Source organism: Trichoderma evansii (assembly GCF_050947405.1).
Source record: "Trichoderma evansii strain SZMC 28006 chromosome Unknown GGI43scaffold_27, whole genome shotgun sequence".
In the NCBI taxonomy this organism is placed as follows: domain Eukaryota; kingdom Fungi; phylum Ascomycota; class Sordariomycetes; order Hypocreales; family Hypocreaceae; genus Trichoderma; species Trichoderma evansii.
This window is the reverse complement of record NW_028145179.1, coordinates 255,225-272,362: the sequence shown is the minus strand read 5'-3', so window position 1 is coordinate 272,362 and position 17,138 is coordinate 255,225. Positions and strand designations below refer to the sequence as shown.

At 44.5% G+C, this 17,138-nt stretch overlaps 6 protein-coding genes across 6 annotated transcripts; 4 read left to right on the top strand and 2 right to left on the bottom strand.

Annotated features, from left to right (window-relative positions):
- Positions 1 to 66: 66 nt before the first annotated feature.
- GGI43DRAFT_416217 (major facilitator superfamily domain-containing protein) lies at positions 67 to 2,388 on the bottom strand. The gene is made up of 2 exons (XM_083207256.1): positions 1,734 to 2,388; positions 67 to 1,666 (listed from the first exon to the last, which is right to left on the bottom strand). The coding sequence occupies exons 1-2, from the start codon at positions 1,923 to 1,925 to the stop codon at positions 209 to 211; spliced, it is 1,650 nt and encodes a 549-aa protein (XP_083056376.1). The 5' UTR covers positions 1,926 to 2,388; the 3' UTR covers positions 67 to 208.
- Positions 2,389 to 4,328: 1,940 nt separating this feature from the next.
- On the top strand, positions 4,329 to 5,869 carry GGI43DRAFT_425688 (aminotransferase class I/II-fold pyridoxal phosphate-dependent enzyme; the record flags this gene model as incomplete). Its single annotated transcript, XM_083208540.1, has 3 exons — positions 4,329 to 5,166; positions 5,229 to 5,371; positions 5,453 to 5,869. 3 exons carry the CDS (start codon positions 4,329 to 4,331, stop codon positions 5,867 to 5,869), a joined length of 1,398 nt encoding a protein of 465 aa, XP_083056375.1.
- A 1,172-nt stretch (positions 5,870 to 7,041) lies between these two features.
- GGI43DRAFT_387809 (type 1 glutamine amidotransferase) lies at positions 7,042 to 7,965 on the top strand (the record flags this gene model as incomplete). Its single annotated transcript, XM_083203989.1, has 3 exons — positions 7,042 to 7,279; positions 7,391 to 7,605; positions 7,678 to 7,965. The coding sequence occupies 3 exons, from the start codon at positions 7,042 to 7,044 to the stop codon at positions 7,963 to 7,965; spliced, it is 741 nt and encodes a 246-aa protein (XP_083056374.1).
- A 604-nt stretch (positions 7,966 to 8,569) lies between these two features.
- On the top strand, positions 8,570 to 10,043 carry GGI43DRAFT_416216 (SDR family NAD(P)-dependent oxidoreductase). The gene is made up of 4 exons (XM_083207255.1): positions 8,570 to 8,889; positions 8,941 to 9,041; positions 9,108 to 9,579; positions 9,634 to 10,043. Exons 1-4 carry the CDS (start codon positions 8,814 to 8,816, stop codon positions 9,840 to 9,842), a joined length of 858 nt encoding a protein of 285 aa, XP_083056373.1. The 5' UTR covers positions 8,570 to 8,813; the 3' UTR covers positions 9,843 to 10,043.
- A 342-nt stretch (positions 10,044 to 10,385) lies between these two features.
- On the bottom strand, positions 10,386 to 12,281 carry GGI43DRAFT_430732 (NAD(P)/FAD-dependent oxidoreductase; the record flags this gene model as incomplete). The annotated part of the gene is made up of 1 exon (XM_083209309.1): positions 10,386 to 12,281. One exon carries the CDS (start codon positions 12,279 to 12,281, stop codon positions 10,482 to 10,484), a length of 1,800 nt encoding a protein of 599 aa, XP_083056372.1. The 3' UTR covers positions 10,386 to 10,481.
- Positions 12,282 to 13,343: 1,062 nt separating this feature from the next.
- On the top strand, positions 13,344 to 16,456 carry GGI43DRAFT_430729 (uncharacterized protein; the record flags this gene model as incomplete). Its single annotated transcript, XM_083209308.1, has 2 exons — positions 13,344 to 13,974; positions 14,037 to 16,456. The coding sequence occupies 2 exons, from the start codon at positions 13,344 to 13,346 to the stop codon at positions 16,451 to 16,453; spliced, it is 3,048 nt and encodes a 1,015-aa protein (XP_083056371.1).
- Positions 16,457 to 17,138: the final 682 nt, after the last annotated feature.

Genomic DNA, 17,138 nt, shown 5'->3' with positions numbered 1-17,138 from the left:
CGGAGCCAAATATGTGACATATATAAAATGTGATTAACATACCACGGCTGGTTGGACGAGCCTAATCTGATATTTCATGCTAACAAAGAACCCTAAGGTTCCACTTTTAGTAATAGGCCTAGATTATTTGTGAAAGTGGAAACAAATGGTTACATCCTTTAATGGCCAAGCCGAATAGTACATATGTAATCCTAAGCTATATTTTAAGTTACTCTGGTGGCGGTGCTTGGAATCCCTGCCGACCGACATCGTCTTTCTCCAAGGAGTTCTCTTTTGTTAGCAGTGACAGTAGCACCCCCAAGCCCGAAAAGGCAGCTAGTACTATCCAGATAGTCTGGAAAGCATCCTCATACGCCCCTATCACAACACGCATGACATCTTCCGATATGCTAATATCTCTCAGTTGCGGTATGAAACCCACAGCTTGGCTTCCGTCTCTCAGCACTGCAATTTGTTCCGGTAGATCATGGAGCGTCGAAAGGCTCTTTTGGAATATCGAGCTGAAGACAGTCGAACAGATAGCCAAGCCTATCAGGGTGCCTATGAAACGCGTAGTGACAAGCATACCGACAGCAAGTCCCACGTCATCAACCCTTCTCACACTCGCGAGGACCGATAGCATGGTTGCCACCAGCGCTGTGCCAAGGCCAGCACCAAGGAGAGCTTGAAAGGCATAAGCGCGAGGTTTCCCGGAATCGGCGCCTATAGTGTAGTTCAGGCCCAGGAATACCGTTGTTAGAACCCAGCCCACCCGTGACGCAAGAAGATACTTTCGACTCCAGTCTATGAGCATCGACACAATGATGCTCAGCCCCACGAATAGGCAGCAGAGCGGTAGAGTCGACGAGGCGGCTTCAAGAGGAGTTTCGAGGTATACCGCCTGGTAGAACAGTGGGATATAAAGGAGTATAGCGTTCATCGATGCGCCATAGAGGAATCCAGACACAGTTCCCGCGATGATGGAGATGTTGTCAAAGATTTTGTACGGAATCATGGGCATTGCCGCTCTCTTCTCGACAAATGCAAACGGAACGAGGAGAACAAGTCCGATAATGAGCGGAACAAGCGTTTGCCAGGACCCCCAAGCGTACAGCGTGCTGGCCCAGCTCAGCGGCAGCGCTACAATAGTACTAATGACTATGAATAAGACAAATCCAGACCAGTCAAGCCCTCTAATCTGGTCTCTGATATTCCCCTCCATGGGGGTCAGGTGAAGGAAGAAGAATGTCAACACCGCGGTAGCGCCTGCAGTGATCAAATTGATCCAGCCAAGCCATGGCCACAAAGTCTGTGTGGCCAGTCCACCTCCGATGAACGGCCCAGTTACGGCTCCTATAGCATTTGCCATGGACAAGACTCCCAGCCATTTTGGTCGCTCTTTTAGTGTTGTAATGTCGCAGAGGATGATGGTCTGTAAGACGTCTATCCCACCAGCACCAAGACCCTTGATCAGCCGGCCGACGATAACAATGTTCATATCTTTTGCGGTAGAAAAGACAATACATCCGATGGCAAAGAGCATAATGGAGACGTAGAGAGCATATTTGCGGCCTACTACGTCCGAGACACTGGCATAGATGGGCTGAGTGGCCGCAACGCCGAGAATAAACGCTATACTGGCCCAAAATGATTGGAAGTTTGTTCCATGTAATTGATTGGCAATGACCTGCCCGATTTCGTGGTCAGTCAGCTGTGGCCGTCGCTAACGCTATACTGCTTGGTAAGAAACTTACGGGTAAAGCCAACGATAGGGCTGTTACATCCCAGGAAATGATTAGAGCGATCATCGACAGCATCAGTATCGACAAATAGAAAGAATGATGCTTTCCTTTCCGCGGTTCCATGACAACGGATTCTTTTGTTGCATCTTCACCAAGCTGTGCTTGCGACGCATGCTCCTTGTTGCGGCTCTCAACTTTTTCCATCCTGGACCTTAGTATGGTAGAATTTCAGGGCTATGATTGGGAAGCAAAGCTGGGAGAAGTTTTATCGAAAGTACTAAACAGAGAGAAAATTCTGCAGTTGAGCAGCTCTGAGTGGCATATGTGGTAACAGGGGAAGTTTCCCAACCAACCATCTCGCTACCTTGCTCTTTACGGCAGGCTAATTACATTTGAGGCTACCGCATGCGTGTGGCAATGAATTTCTTCGCTCATTTGGCCCCATTATTGCGCCGGGGCGTTCCGCGGCGAGCCTAGTAAGTATACTTACTGTTGGGTGGATATGCTTACTGTACGCGATACGCACCAGATACGAGCCGTTAGCATTAATGTTGTAAGTAACAGGGCTCTTACCCCCATGTTTAAATAGTCACATTGTATATGTATTTTATATTACTAAATAAGATGTAAAGAGTATAAAGCTAAATATTATTAGGTATTTATAAAATTAAGATTTAAATAAACTCGTCAAAAGTAGTTGTAGTAATATCGAATCCAAGTAATAAAACGTAGCAAGTAATAAATAGTATTGTTTCTCAGATTTTTATTCCTACTATTTTACAATTTTGTATACCAATATTCATTTTGCCGTCCTATTCTAAGCCAATATCTTTTACTATTCTCTGCTGCTTGAACTAATACTATCAAGATGTGATCTTTCAGTGGTAACTCTACAATTATAACCTATGCTCGTCATTGTAACTCAACTGATCTACCAATATTAACAAAAGATCTAGGTTTATCCCTTGGAAATACATCCTAGATTGTCTCATAAGAACTCAGTTTATTACAGAAATAGGTAAAAGAGCAAGCTATTTCTCCCTTCCATATTTACATACTTTATTATCGACCTAATATATCTTATACCTGCAGTAGCACAACTTACTTTTGTACTAGTTAGAAATTCTGTATTTCTAAATCTCGTATCTCTTGGAGTGATTTGATTTGTTTTCCATCGCCTCCAAAGTTACTCATAAGTAGCCACTGTTGCAGCGCTCTTTTATTTAATGGCCACTCCTCGTCTAACATACTCAAGCAATCCGAATCTCGACTGGCACCAAACCGGGTTATATTGTCTTTGCGAAACGTGCCTTCAAACTTATAACCCATCCGCTCCATATGCTTTCGCGACTGTCTATTATTTCTATCACACTTCACCCCGAGTCTATAGTATGCTACTGTCTGTGCTTCAAACAAGTGATGGAGCACGAGATAGTGTGCTTCCGTGGAGGCATAGGTACGTTGCAGCACTGGTGAGAATAAAACATCGTCTAGTTTAATGGTACATGATGGTTCATGAAGCCGATAGCCCAAAATCCCTAAGACATCTGTGTGAGGATGGTTGTCAGGATGGGATGGTGGACCCAGATGAGACTGGCAGGCTTTAATTGCGTAGATTGTGAGGTCCGGATTCTTGCGTAAATAGCCAAAAATATGGTTAGAAAGATCGTCTTCGGTGTAGATATAAGGAAACCCAATAATCATATCGACCATACTATTATTCTCTGGAAAACCAAGACCCTTAAACAGGAGGGGAATATGTGATGGATTAACAAGTTCCAGGGTCACGTATTTACCCTTCAATGTAGTCGACGTTGATGACTTGGTTGAACCATGCTCACCAACATCTAATGCTTTCTTGTTAGCAGATAAGGAGTTTAGGAAGGCATAATAGAAAACACACTTTTACTTTCTGTTGTTGGCATCGTGATTTAACTGATGCGGTTGTAAAGTAACGAGGGTGCAATGGCAACTCTGAATGAAAGTGCTGACATTACACGATGTCGGGTACACGCTGTCATTTAAAACATTCCAGTATTCGAATTTAATTCTTCATCTCCCTTTTCTTCTCTTCACTCAATCTTTCATGCGTAGGTTAACGTAATTAGGATTACGACATATCAGCAATCGTCAGCAGCGGGGCTGCTTAGCAGCCGCCTTTACTGTGGTTTGATTACACTTGATGCTGAGTCCATCTCGTAGCTTTATAGTAAGCTGCACATTCTTACAGTTTAATCTTCAAGAATTTCTAAAGCTATGACAATTGTTGAATAATACATCCATTCCTTTTTGTCTATCGTGCTGAATCCTGGAATCATAGTAAGCAGACAGCATCACCGGCGCTTTAGCCTCCGTATCGGAAAGACTTCACAGGCAACTACGGCGACATCTATCCGAGATTATGTTTCTATCTGACTCAAAAGAGACGATGGGGTAACTTAATTTATTGTTTCAATTCAAAAGGCTGGGGATTTATTTGGGCAGCATCATATCATCTTATCAGTTAAAAGCTGCCCCCAAACCTCCCCAAAACTTAAAAAATATACTCATTCACCACGTATACTCAACGACACCAGCTTCAGCGCGGTTGATAGGAAAACTGCCAAAATGGCATCTGAAGCGTACGCCGACCGTTTGCTGACAAGCTGGCGCCAGGACTTGAAGCTCCAGGCTCCTGCGATGAAAGATCAACCGGCTTTCTATCGCAACCTCGAACAGGCTATGGACCTCGGCCGCGCAGCGCTTAATCTCTGCGTCGCCAAGCCTCGCTGGGATGCATCCGTCATTGACCTTACCTCGAGTGACTTCTTGTCCTTCAACCGCTCCGGCCGCATCCGCGAAGCCTTCCTGGAGGAGTTGCACAAGCATGATAATTACGAGCTGAGCGCCGCAGGCTCGCGAGTTCAGTACGGCAATTATGATTATCTTATTCAAGTTGAGCAAGAGATTGCCAAATTCCATGGATCAGAGGCAGCTTACATTGCGCATTCGGGGTTCATGGCCAATGCTGGGTGTATGGCGTCAATCCCTCTATCCGGTGATGCGATTGTCTATGATGATTCTGTCCATGCCAGCTGTTACGAGGGCATGAAACTGTCACTGGCTTCAAATCAAGTTTCCTTTCGACACAATGACCCAGATTCTCTCCGTGAGGTTCTAAGTTCGCTAAAGGAATCGTATACGGCCTTTGCGACGGGGACCTCCTCCATCCTCATCGCGATTGAGTCGACCTACAGCATGGATGGAGACATTTGCCCTCTCGATGAGCTAGTTCAGGTGGCAAAAGAATTATTCCCACTTGGTAACGCTCAATTTATCATTGATGAAGCTCACAGCAGCGGTATGATGGGACCAAAGGGAGCAGGTCTCGTACAAAAGTTGGGGCTGGAGAAGGAGATAGCTATTCGCGTTCATATGTGCAGTAAAGCCCTGGGTTCGACAGGAGGTAAATCAACAATCCTCAATGATACACACGAGGCTAGACAAGAGCTAACTCAGCATAATTAGGTGTCATATTATGCAATAAGACTATTCGTGATCGACTAGTTAGTAGCGCACGTTTTGCCATCTATAGTGGCGCACCATCGTTTCCAATGGTGGCGTCCATTCGCGCCGGCTATCGTTTATTAGAGAATGGCGAATCTGCACCTGTAAGACTCACTTGGTTTTGCTTCAGCACCCTCAACCCCTTGTCCCCTTTTTAGACTTGCACCCTGCTAACAACGGCCTAGAGGATCGAAGCACTCCGGAACAGCGTCACGCACTTCTTCAAAACTCTCACCTCCCATCCCGTATGGGATGACGCCGTAGATGCGGGCATCCTCAACGTACCTCTTGCCGAAGACTATGAAACCAATGAGGACCTTACACACATTGTTCCCGTATTGACTCGTCCAAAGCACGAGCTGTACCTCTTTTTTCATCTGTTAACTCGCAACATCAATGCGTATCCTATTTCGTTTCCTGTCGTTCCCAAGGGGAAAAGTCGTGTACGGCTGGTCTGGCATACTCATAATACTATAGACCAAGCGGAGAAGGTAGCAAATGCCATTTGCGAGTGGGCTCAAGAGATGTTAGACATCGAGGATGGTAAGACAGATAATGACTTGCCGAGTGCAGCACGCCAAGTTTTTGCTATGCAGACTTGAGCGATGTAGCCTGGATAAAAAATGGCAGATTCCTCGTATGATAGGTATATAGTATCTATTGGCTGGATAGTAATCTGACATTATATTTCAAAGTGGGAAACATGATGCAAGGCTTGTAATTGGCTTTAATAAATATAGTGATGTAGCATCCAGGATTTGAGCTCTTCATTGCCACAACAACCTTTTCTACCCATTCACTAACTCCTAGGTTACACACATAACTTTTTTTTGTACAAATTTAATGCATTGACAACTAATGGCATTATGTAACGATCCGTTATACCGTTAAGCCAAACAGGGCAAAAGATTAGGCCAATAATACTGTAACGGAACCAGCTGCTTATAAGGGATTCTACCTGTTACGCTGAACCAGGTCGTAACACATTAATAATAGCCGTTGAACAAAATCATATACATTAGAAAGAGGTGCATATATTTTTAAGCTTTTACAAAGAAGAATCATCACCATATAAAATTATTTTTCAAACAAAAAACAAGATATGATTAGGCAAAATTCCTTTAATATTACAAAAGTTACATCGTATATCCTATACTCTGCTAGTGTATTAATATTGGTTAGAATTAGCAATTATCCACCCAAATAAATCAGGTGGTATTGAGCGTCTAGCCGAGTTGGCGTGTAGTACATAACACTCATAATCAGTCAGACGTAGTAAGCTAAGGTAAGCCAAGAGATTGTAGGTAATATGTGAGGAAAGGAACCTGAATTCGTAAGATACTTTATCGGGTTCAGTAGGATAACTATTGCCTCCTGGCGTGTTATAGCAGTAAGGATAGACCAGAAAGGTGGCGAGGGGTAGCAATTAGCATTTTCAAGCCTTACAGTGAGTGAGTTTGCACATCTAAAGCTAACGTTTCTTTTTAAATCTAACAATGAATCCCCTTCAATAATCGATTCATAGAGTTGCAGTATCCCAGTGGGTAACTGTTACTGGTACTGGGGTAGAGCTGCACAGGATACGGCGTGTTGAAGAAGACGCAGAGTGATTGCTAAAATCCTCTATATAAATAAGTAAAACAAAGCTACCCCACTCTAATACATCTAGAGATAATTACTTACAAGAATAATTTGATTCGGGTGCTCTGGAAGCAGCATTGGCCAAGGTTACCCGTGCAAACACCATCATCAACGCATAGTCCTATCAGACATCATGCGTTCGACTTTACGTATTGCAATCTTTGAGTGCGATGAGCTAGCTGGAGAAATGCAGAAAGAATACGGTAGTATTAGCAATTTATATAAAAAGCTCTTCGAGGCCGGCGCATCGAAGCTCGCGGAGAGCGGTCTCTACGAGCGACCTAACCTCGACTTTTCTTCCTATGATGTGGTAAAGAAACAAGAGTATCCGGATGTTGAGAATATCGATTGTGTATTCTTGACAGGCGGCCGTAAGTGTCTCAGGGGGGTATTTTGCTCACCTACCCATTACCACAATCATGCAAAAGAGCCATGCAGCTGATTTGTTATTGTTTGTTGAGGGTATGATTCTTTTACACCAGGTGTGAATAACTGGATATTAAAGCTCGTCGATTTCATCAACACGATACTGCAAGACAACCCACGGGTTCGGATAATGGGTGTCTGTTTTGGGCATCAGATCATCGGACGCGCATATGGAGTTACACCTAAAAGGAATGATGCGGGCTGGGAGGTCTCTGTTACGTCTATGACACTAACAGAGAGAGGCAAGCAAATCTTCGGACAGGATTCTCTAGTATGTTACATCATATCCATAAAGTATCCGATTTTGAGGTGCTGGATAGTACTAATGAGAATGTCATGACAGGCGCTTCACCAAATGCACTACGACATCGTTCCGTGGTATCCACCTTCTGTTGAGAAGCTTGGCCACACAGACCGTTGCGAAGTGCAAGGAATGTATGTCAAGAACCGCGTCATTAGTTTACAAGGGCATCCAGAGTACACCGAAAAGATTGGGTGTGAATTTCTAGAGCGAAGACGCGGATCAGCACTGGATGAGGCAACATACCAAGATGGAAAGAATCGAGTTTATAACCCTCATGATGGCTTGATCGTCGGGGCAGCTTTCGTGAAATTTTTGTTGGAAGATTAATCCAGAAATACCATGTCTTAATGTAAGAGTTTCAATACATCATCGTCTCATGCTCTTAAGATGAAAAGCTCGTCTACCTCGGACACCATTAAGTGTCTATACATATAGTGCTTGAACTTTGTCTATTGACAAATCATGAACGATATTTCTTAAATATGGATATCCGTAGAATATTGCCTGCAAGGATATTTTCTAGATTTTGTAAAGGCGAATACCTCTAAATCAACTTGGCCTACACTCGACCGCTGAGGTTGATGGTCCGGAGGCTACAACCTATGACAGTAATACATGTACCTATTAATTAAATGTTTAAAATAGGCATTAAATAAATTGCACTTTGACTTCTATTTCTACCAAAGTATTATGGCAAGCTAAAAGCTATGTAAAGAGAAGAACATATTCCAGGTGCAGGGTATGATGACCATTTACCGTGCAGATGTCGACTAACTAGGGAGGGGCGGGTTTGTCCTTCTTAGAACGCTAAAAATATGGATATGATGTATAGAAGTAAGCTATAGGAAGCTTACTATATGAGGGGCATGTCGCATAGTAAATGGGAAACAACCGAGTCAGCATATGGGGTAAGCGTGGGGTTACCGTTCTTGTAACAATCAAGGTCTCTTTTTCTAGCTACGCGCAGTGTGCCCACTATCGTCATGTTAGTTATGCGACAATGGAGCATCTGGATATCTAGATATGGAGAGTGAAAGATGGATTTAGTTACACATTCACCGCCTGCTCGAAACTACATCGCATCGTCATCGGCCCTCACCCCGGAGCACCTTCAACCTTGGACGCGCCCAAACGTTTACCCCAGTTCTTGTCTCTTATCCATATAGAACGACGCCATGTCTTCTCCAGTCCAGTTATCCGACCTCTTTGGCGTCAAAGGTCTTGTTGCTGTGGTCACAGGGGGCGGAACTGGTATGTAGCCTGAAGTTGAATCGTTTCCACATCCTTTGACACCACATATAGGCATCGGTTTGATGATTGCGCAGGCGCTTGAGGCAAATGGAGCGATTGTATACATTATCGGTCGTCGAATCGAGACACTAGAATCAGCAGCAAAGACTGCGGTAAGAAAAGCAGCAGAGATGGTACCAGTATCTAGAATCATCTTATCGCTAATTCTCTTCCTCCAGATTCACGGCAACATCATTCCCATTCAAGGCGATATTACGTCAAAAGAGTCTCTCGTCTCTGCCGCAAACTACGTGAAAGATCGTCATGGCTACATCAACGTTTTGCTTCCCAATGCTGGCATCAACGGTCCTAATCTCGTCGCCCTACCTCCAAAGGCATCACTTGACCAACTGTCATCGCACTTGATGGGTTGGTCTACGGATAGTTTTAATGAAGCGTTGAACATTAACATGACTGGCACGTTTTTTACCGTGGCGGCATTCCTGCAGCTCCTGGACGAAGGTAATAAACGCGGTAACCTAAAGCAGAAGAGCCAGATTATTGTCACCAGCAGCATCAACGCATTTAGCAGGGGTAGCCTAGTCGGTTTTGCATACAGTGGGAGCAAGGCGGCGGTGGTGCATATCTCGAAGCAACTCTCATCATGTCTCGGGCCGTACGACATTCGCGTCAACGTAATCGCTCCTGGCTGTAAGTGAATATTTTAGAGAGATATGAGTTTGGTGCTTAGCTTACCATTGATAGTGTATCCCAGCGAGCTCACAACGCCATTGATCAAGCAACTAGATGATGCAGACTGGCCAAAGGAGGTGATACCAGAACGGCGAGCTGGTGACTTAGAAGATATTACTGGGGCCATTTTGTTTCTGGTCAGCAGAGCCGGATCCTACATTAATGGCAATGTTTTGGTCACCGATGGAGGCAGGCTGGGTGTAGTTCCTGCATCATACTAGTGGTAGTCATTGTGTTGAAGCTCTCTCTACTTACATCTACTGCTGTCGAGTTCGTCTTTGAACAGTTGTGACCTCTAAAAGGGCTCATGTGTTTACATCTGGAGAGATGCAATTTCTCCCATATTGAAGATATAGAAATCAGACAGAAACTTAGAAACTTTTGGAGCTATAAGGGTGATCTATCTTTTGCGCCATTTTACCTATTCATACCTTGTAGCGATACTTACGTATAACAACGTTAAGTTCTAGAACTAACTTATCTGGGGTAACTTGGAGAGTAGATCCAATAAAAAGCCTTTTTTTTTTTTTTTTAAAAGTATTTTAGACCTGAAATATCCTTCATACATTGGTTATAAAGAGGGGTAGGCGATATGTATATAATATTACATAGTAATCAAATTCGACTTCACGATTTAAAACTTTTATAGTCGGTGGAAAGATAATTAATCACTTTGGCACTTTAAAAGTTGTTAGAAAAGCAACTGGCGATAAAATGTTGCTAACTAGAAACTATGTATTTATACATTCTTTCCCACTGATTTTGTACACAGTAGTAGATTGTACTGAGTATTTGAAAAGGTACTTGTTGCAGAGGGTGTATGCAACCTGAGATTCTGTCTGAAAACGATGCGGACTGTATTACTTCTGTTGACAAACCAGTTTGCTGCGATGAGGATTAAAGACAACATGGATTGGGTCGTGTTCACCAACAACAGCGCGACATATCGCCCTGGCAATGGCTGGGGCTTGGGCAAAACCACCTGTGTTATTTCCGCCAGTTATGATGAGATGTCCACCATTTGCAGCGGGAATATCCTCAAAGATGCCTAAACCTGTAGGAGTGAATGGTCGGATGCAATATCTCTGTTCTCCGTTTGGCCAAAATGAGCCTTGCTCCTTTGCTAACTTGTATCCATCAGGGAAGTATATGCGTGCCACTTCCTGGAGCTCGTTGAAAAGGGCTTTCAATTCTGGAGATTCTGGAGATGGTTTATCCAACCCAACATACCCGTATCCACCTCCGAAAATGAGAATATCTTCTCCAGTATTCACATCCTTTCCTACGGTAACGTTGATGTCTTCGACCAGAGAGCCTCGGCGATGAATTTTGGTGGACTTTGTCATCTTAGGATCCAGGTTGGGTATCTGTAGCCATATACCCAAAACGCCTTGCACGAGATTCTCCGAGGCTGTTCCGTTAAGCAGTCCATTTCGCGTAACTCCTGTACTAATCACAAAATGATCTGCTTTGAAGTCTCCTAGCTGAGATTCCAGTGATGTCACTTCTCCAAAAGCGTTACGTCGAATTTGCTGAACCTCACAGTCCCAGATAAACTCTCCACCAAGTTCAGTGATTCGATCAATCAACTTTTTCACGAACAGGTGAACGCCGAGTGTAAAACCCTGTACTGTGAGTCCACCAGCGAGATCGTTCGATTTGACAGCCGCATGAAATCCGGGATATTCTTTCAGAAGTTCTGGCTGGGGAAACTCGTCAACAAGCGCTCCAAGCTTTTGATTCAGCTTGGAAGCCGCAGCTAGAGCAGGTTCTTCCGCATATAAACGCAAAATTTCGTGGTGAATCGAAACTCCCTCGAAGAGTTCCGGAGCGCGGGCCATATATTCAGTCCAGAGTTTTCCACCTTCTTGGTTGACATGGTAGATATCATTCTTAATAGCTTGTGCTAGCCAAATTGGAACTTGCTCAAACGTATTGACCCAAGTATTCTCAGCAGCACTGAAGCTGGATGGCGGTTTGACACTCCAGCCGCCATTGGAAGCAGTCTTGCGGAATATATGCCGCATATCGTGATAGATGTCACTCCCGGCCTCATTGTAGCTATCCGCTTCGGTAGGGGTGAACATGCGGGCATTGAAGCCTCCATGCGTGGTACCCAGGCGAGTCCAGTCCTTGCAGGTACGAGGATCTGGGCTGGCCTCGACAACTCGTACTTGAAAGCCACGGGTAGCTAGGGACTCTGCCGCGATAAGGCTAATAATTCCTGCTCCAACAATCACGACCGTCTTTTTGGTTTCATGGTCTAGGATGACTTCGTTGTGACGAACTGTACCGCGGGCACAACTGCGAGCATAGAGCATCTCTCCCGCTCGGAGAGTCGAGACCACCCATGACGGTTCTTGCTTGGAGATTGCTTGAATCTCAGCTACACGGCCTTTGGAGAAGTTCTCAAGATCAGGGATGAACTTGGCATCGTGGACTAGGAGCGTTTTTGGTGAGTTTCGATTCTGATCTAGCCACTGATCCATCAATTCTTCCGTAACTTCGCTACCCTCGCAGATCCAGACATCAATCAGATCTTTGAGGTCGTGAATTTTAGGACCGAGTCCAGACTTTTCTTCGCAGAAATAAACTTGCGAAGTGTCATCCTCAAGCGCAGAGCGGAACTCTTGCACGTTTGTGCTAATGAGAAATTTCATTTTAAGGATGTTTTAGGCGAATCGAGAAGTGTAGATACTTGGGAATTTGTTCCACACAGGCATGAAAAACCTCTAAAACAGTAAGGCTTGTGTCTATAAGTATGAATATGATATAGATGCGCTGGCTCTTTTCTTATAATATAGCCGTTGCTTCTTAGAATACAGCAGTTACTTGCTATTATACAGGGCTTATTCCTCTACTATAGCGCTTATTTGTTATACTATAGCGCTTACTTGGGCCCTGGTGCAACTCGCCTGATGCTTGCCTGACGCTCGACTGATATAAAGTCAGCTAGAGTGACCCCATTTACTTCAGTTATATGCAAAGATAGAAAGGCTTCAATGTAAGTGCCTTCTAAAGCCTTGTCTATCTTGTATCGAATGTTTACTACTTACTATTACGGGGTAAATTTACATGGGTATAAAAATTAATACGTCAAAGTCCACCATTATTTTGTTTTTAGTATTATATTACTATTACCATTACTATTACTTCTCATTAAATATCTTCTCTATTCTTGCTGATATTTTATATATCATTTTTATTTACTCTAGTGCAGTGTTGAAGCACCATCTATAATGCTTATCTGTCGTAATATAATGCTTACTGTATACACATATATACTACGAAAGTGTTATACAGTAATTTGCTTATGAGTATTAATGTATTAGTTTACAAACAGTCACAGTCCTATTTTCAAGGTGAATATTCTGATAGGGCTATATGGATACTAAGAAGAAGAAAATGGCTGCTTATAATCCTGGACATCCACTGCAGCACTCCAACCTCGCCATGATTTACGCAGCTGTGATGCTTACTATCTCTTCCTTGCCTGCGCTTAGTGAGTCGTACTAAGCAATAAATGCATCGCATCAAGCAGAGCTAGTAGGCAATTATGATACTTCCCGAGCGCTATTCTCCAGCTGGGCTGAATATAGGTTGTATTTTTTCGATATAGTAGAGCAGTAAAAGCAGTGCCATTAATAAAAGCAGTGGCTCTCTTCTAATAATCACTGCCGGTAGTATTGGATAGCATTACGAGTAGACAAAGCAACTTCACAATGGCAATCAACCACCTAGAAACGACTGTCGTCGACCTCTTCGACTCCTGGGCAGTGAAGACACCAGAGGCCATTGTAGTTGAGTGGAAAAGCCAAACACTTACTTATGCCGAGCTGCGGAATGCATCGCTCCATGTAAGCAAGGCCCTGCTATCGGCAGGCGTAAAACCTGGCGACATGGTTCCCATCCTTTCCCAAATGTCGCTGGAGCTTGTACCCGCTCTCTTGGGCGTTCTCAGGGTTGGTGCTTGCTACGTGGCCATTGATATGGAAGACTGGAGTAAAGCGAGAATCGACGCCACACTGGAAGATATCTCGCCGCGTGTAGCTATTGCGACAAGTCAGCCGGACACGCAGCTCGTTCCAGAGATTATATTTTTTCAAGAGCGATGGCTTCGATCCGTATTCGATGTTGCGGATGATACTTGCAGCCAGCTAGATGCTATCCGCCGCAGTCTCGATACGAAAGCACTTGTCTATGTTTGCTTCACGTCTGGAACCACGGGGAAGCCAAAGGGCGTAATGATATATCATCAGGCCCTCAACCGGTTTGTAACATTGGCAACTGATGATTCACTTCAGGCAATTCCTGGGGAACGTGTGTTGCTGGCCTTTTCCATCTCATTTGACGGTAAGCAAGCTTTAAGAATACTTCCAAAATATGCCTTGAGCATTAGCTAAAGCCAGCTCTAGGATTGGCTGCCACTGTCTGGACAACAATCACAAAGGGTGGAGCCGTGGTCATGGCTTCATGGTCAACGTTCCCCGAAATATCCACCACCTGCGACACTGTCATAATGTCGCCGTCTATGCTTGCCACCTTGGATCCAGCAGGACCTTATGACAAGGTCAGCAAGATCTATTTGGGTGCTGAAGCCCCCAACTTAGACATTGCACGCCAATGGATTACTCCTACTCGAAAAGTAATACACACTTACGGCCCATCAGAGACAACCCTTATCATCTCTTTCGGAAGAGTCTCTGAAGACTCTGAAGACTCAGAACCAACCCTAGGTGTGATAAATCCGGGAGTGGAAGTCGTCTTAGTCGACGAAGATGGGCGAGAAAGCGACGTTGGCGAGATTTTAATAGGCGGTCCGACTTTGGCTGCGGGATATCTAAATAACCCAGAGTTGACATCCAAAAAGTTCATTAATTGGAACGGGAAGCGCGTATACCGGACTGGAGACTTGGCAAGTAAAACAAAAACTGGGTTATCATGGCTAGGTCGTGTAGACCGTATGGTTAAGAATCGAGGATTTCTTGTCAACTTGGAGACAGAAGTAGAACCAGCTATGCTACGGTTCACAGACGTCCGAGCAGCTTCAGCTTTCATGTGGCGTAGTAAACTCATGGGATTCGTACAGCCAGCGAGCGTCAATCTCGAAGGGCTACGAGTGTTCATGAAGGACAATTTTGACCCGTTCGTGGTCCCGGACGAGATCTTGGCGTTGGATCAATTCCCTCTCACAGTACATGGAAAAGTCAATCGATCTGCTCTAAATGCTCTATTGGAAGACAGAATGGCTAAAGAGGACGCGGATCTGGATACCATGGTATGCACTTCACCGTCAGATGCGCTGCGATGGGCTTTCGCAAAATGCCTTCAGGTTCCTTTAAGAGATATTGGCAGGACGTCGTCCTTCTCCCAACTCGGAGGCAACTCTTTAGCAGCTATAAGGCTGTTAAAGAATTTGAAGCAACACGGCTACACCATCCCTATCGTGCAGCTTCTCAAGGAAGATATCATCGACCGCTTGGAAGAGAAGGTCACAAAGATCAGCGAGCTGAATGAGCCCGATTCCAATGGGACAGTGCAGACCGAGCTCAAAGCAGTACCGCCTACTGACATGCATAGGCTTATGTTGACACAGTCTCAGCGTAACCCAATGCAAAATGTGCTTCTCGTTAGAGGCAAGTTCGTGGGGACGCAAGATTCAATCCCAACGCCAAAGGAATTGCAAACTGCTTGGACGGCTACTCTTGCTGCCCATAGTGTCTTTAAGACGCGATACGATATGCAAAATTGGACGCTCCATGAGCTTGACCGCGTTAATCTCGACTGGGAAGAGGTAAGAGTCAACGCTGAAGAGTTTGATAACGCTCTCTTGTCCGTTGAAGAGCAGATCTGGACACATCACAAGAGCCTCCATAGGCTCCCCAGTCTCGAGGTACCGTTTTGCCAAATGACCTGCGTCTACGCGCCTGGCCGTAAGGCCATAGGTTTTGTTTGGCGTTTACACCATATTTTCATTGATCCGTTCTCATTTGACATTCTTATACATAGCTTAGAGCAAGCTCTAGCTAAGAAACAAATAGTCCCCGGACCTCGACTTGAAGATTACTCGCGCTTTATGCAAAAATATAAAGCCGATAAATTGGATACAGCTACTGATTTCTGGAAGCGAATGTTGAAGCCACTTTCTGAACGCTCTTTATTTGACTTTCGATCGCCACAGACATCTTTTGAGGGCGACGCCTGGAAGACCCTGCACTTCACAACTGGGGAGACTTTGACGTCCATTGAGGCGTCAGTGAGTACATTTAACATCTCAAGCGCAACATTAATCTTTGCTGCATGGGCTCTCGCTCTGAATCATTACACGCGCAGCAGTTTTGTCTCATTTGGCCTCAGTCGCTCTGGTCGTATGGTTCCTTGGCCACAAGCACCATCACTTGTAGCGGCAATGAACTGTCGTGTGCCATTTGCCACAGCTATTCCTGCCGACTCAACGGTGGATGAATGGCTGAAAGAGATTCACAGTACACTGTATACTGTTGCAGAGCTTGAAAACCTGTGCCAGTCCCTTGATCAATCGATATGTCCCCCAGAGCACTTCAAGTCTGTGGTGCAGGCTTATCTCTACATGCCACAACCGCCTGCTAGCTGGGAGCTTCACGATAAGGTTACTGGTCAGGCAGGGTCGACAGGATTTGTCTGGAGAGTTCGGTCAACGAGTGATGAAGCTGTTGAAGCCGACTTGGAGGTTGACCAGAGAGCGGCAGACATTGAATGGGCCAAGGAAGTGGGTACAGTCGCTGTGAAAATGCTTGAGGGGCTGGCACATGCCCAGAAGGGCACCAAGTTAGGAGATCTAAACTTGGACTAATGAATGCTACCATACCCTATGTCCCTATGATGAATATTCTGCCAGTTGGTCAAAAATTTGGGAGCGGGGCGTGTATATCCACGGCTCATCGCTTGTATTCCATCGTATTTGGTAGATTAACCTCTGCAGATGCATAAAAAAAATATATCCAACCATAAACTGAAAACTAACTGATATGTATAGGCGTCAAGGCGAGGCATCGTGTCCGCTACAAAAAAGTTGAGATATTGTGTATACAAGTCGGCGAATAGCCAATTAGTGGGTGTCCAACAAGCACTTCAGTATCTCATGAAGACAGCAGGTGTGAGGATTGAATACTTCATAGAGAAGAGCCAGCTCTCTCCGGATGCTAAGTACGTCGACCAGGTTTCCTTGGACAACAAACATGTAGTACCCGACAAAACTTCCTCTCTTAAGCTATGAGTTTCTAAAACTTGTATTACTTCTAGAGATGGGATTCAACTAAGACATAATCTAAAGTAAGCATTGCTATGTTAATGAAAGCTCATGATTTACTCCGTACTTGTTTAAAGGATTAGTGAAAAGCTGTCTTATAAATACACAAACGTATATACAAAAATAGATTAAGTTAATATTTATGAAGCGCTCTCCCTCTAGAACATGCCACTAGCACGGCTAAGAGCCATCTTTATAACAATAACTGTTCTAGTATACTTTATCCATA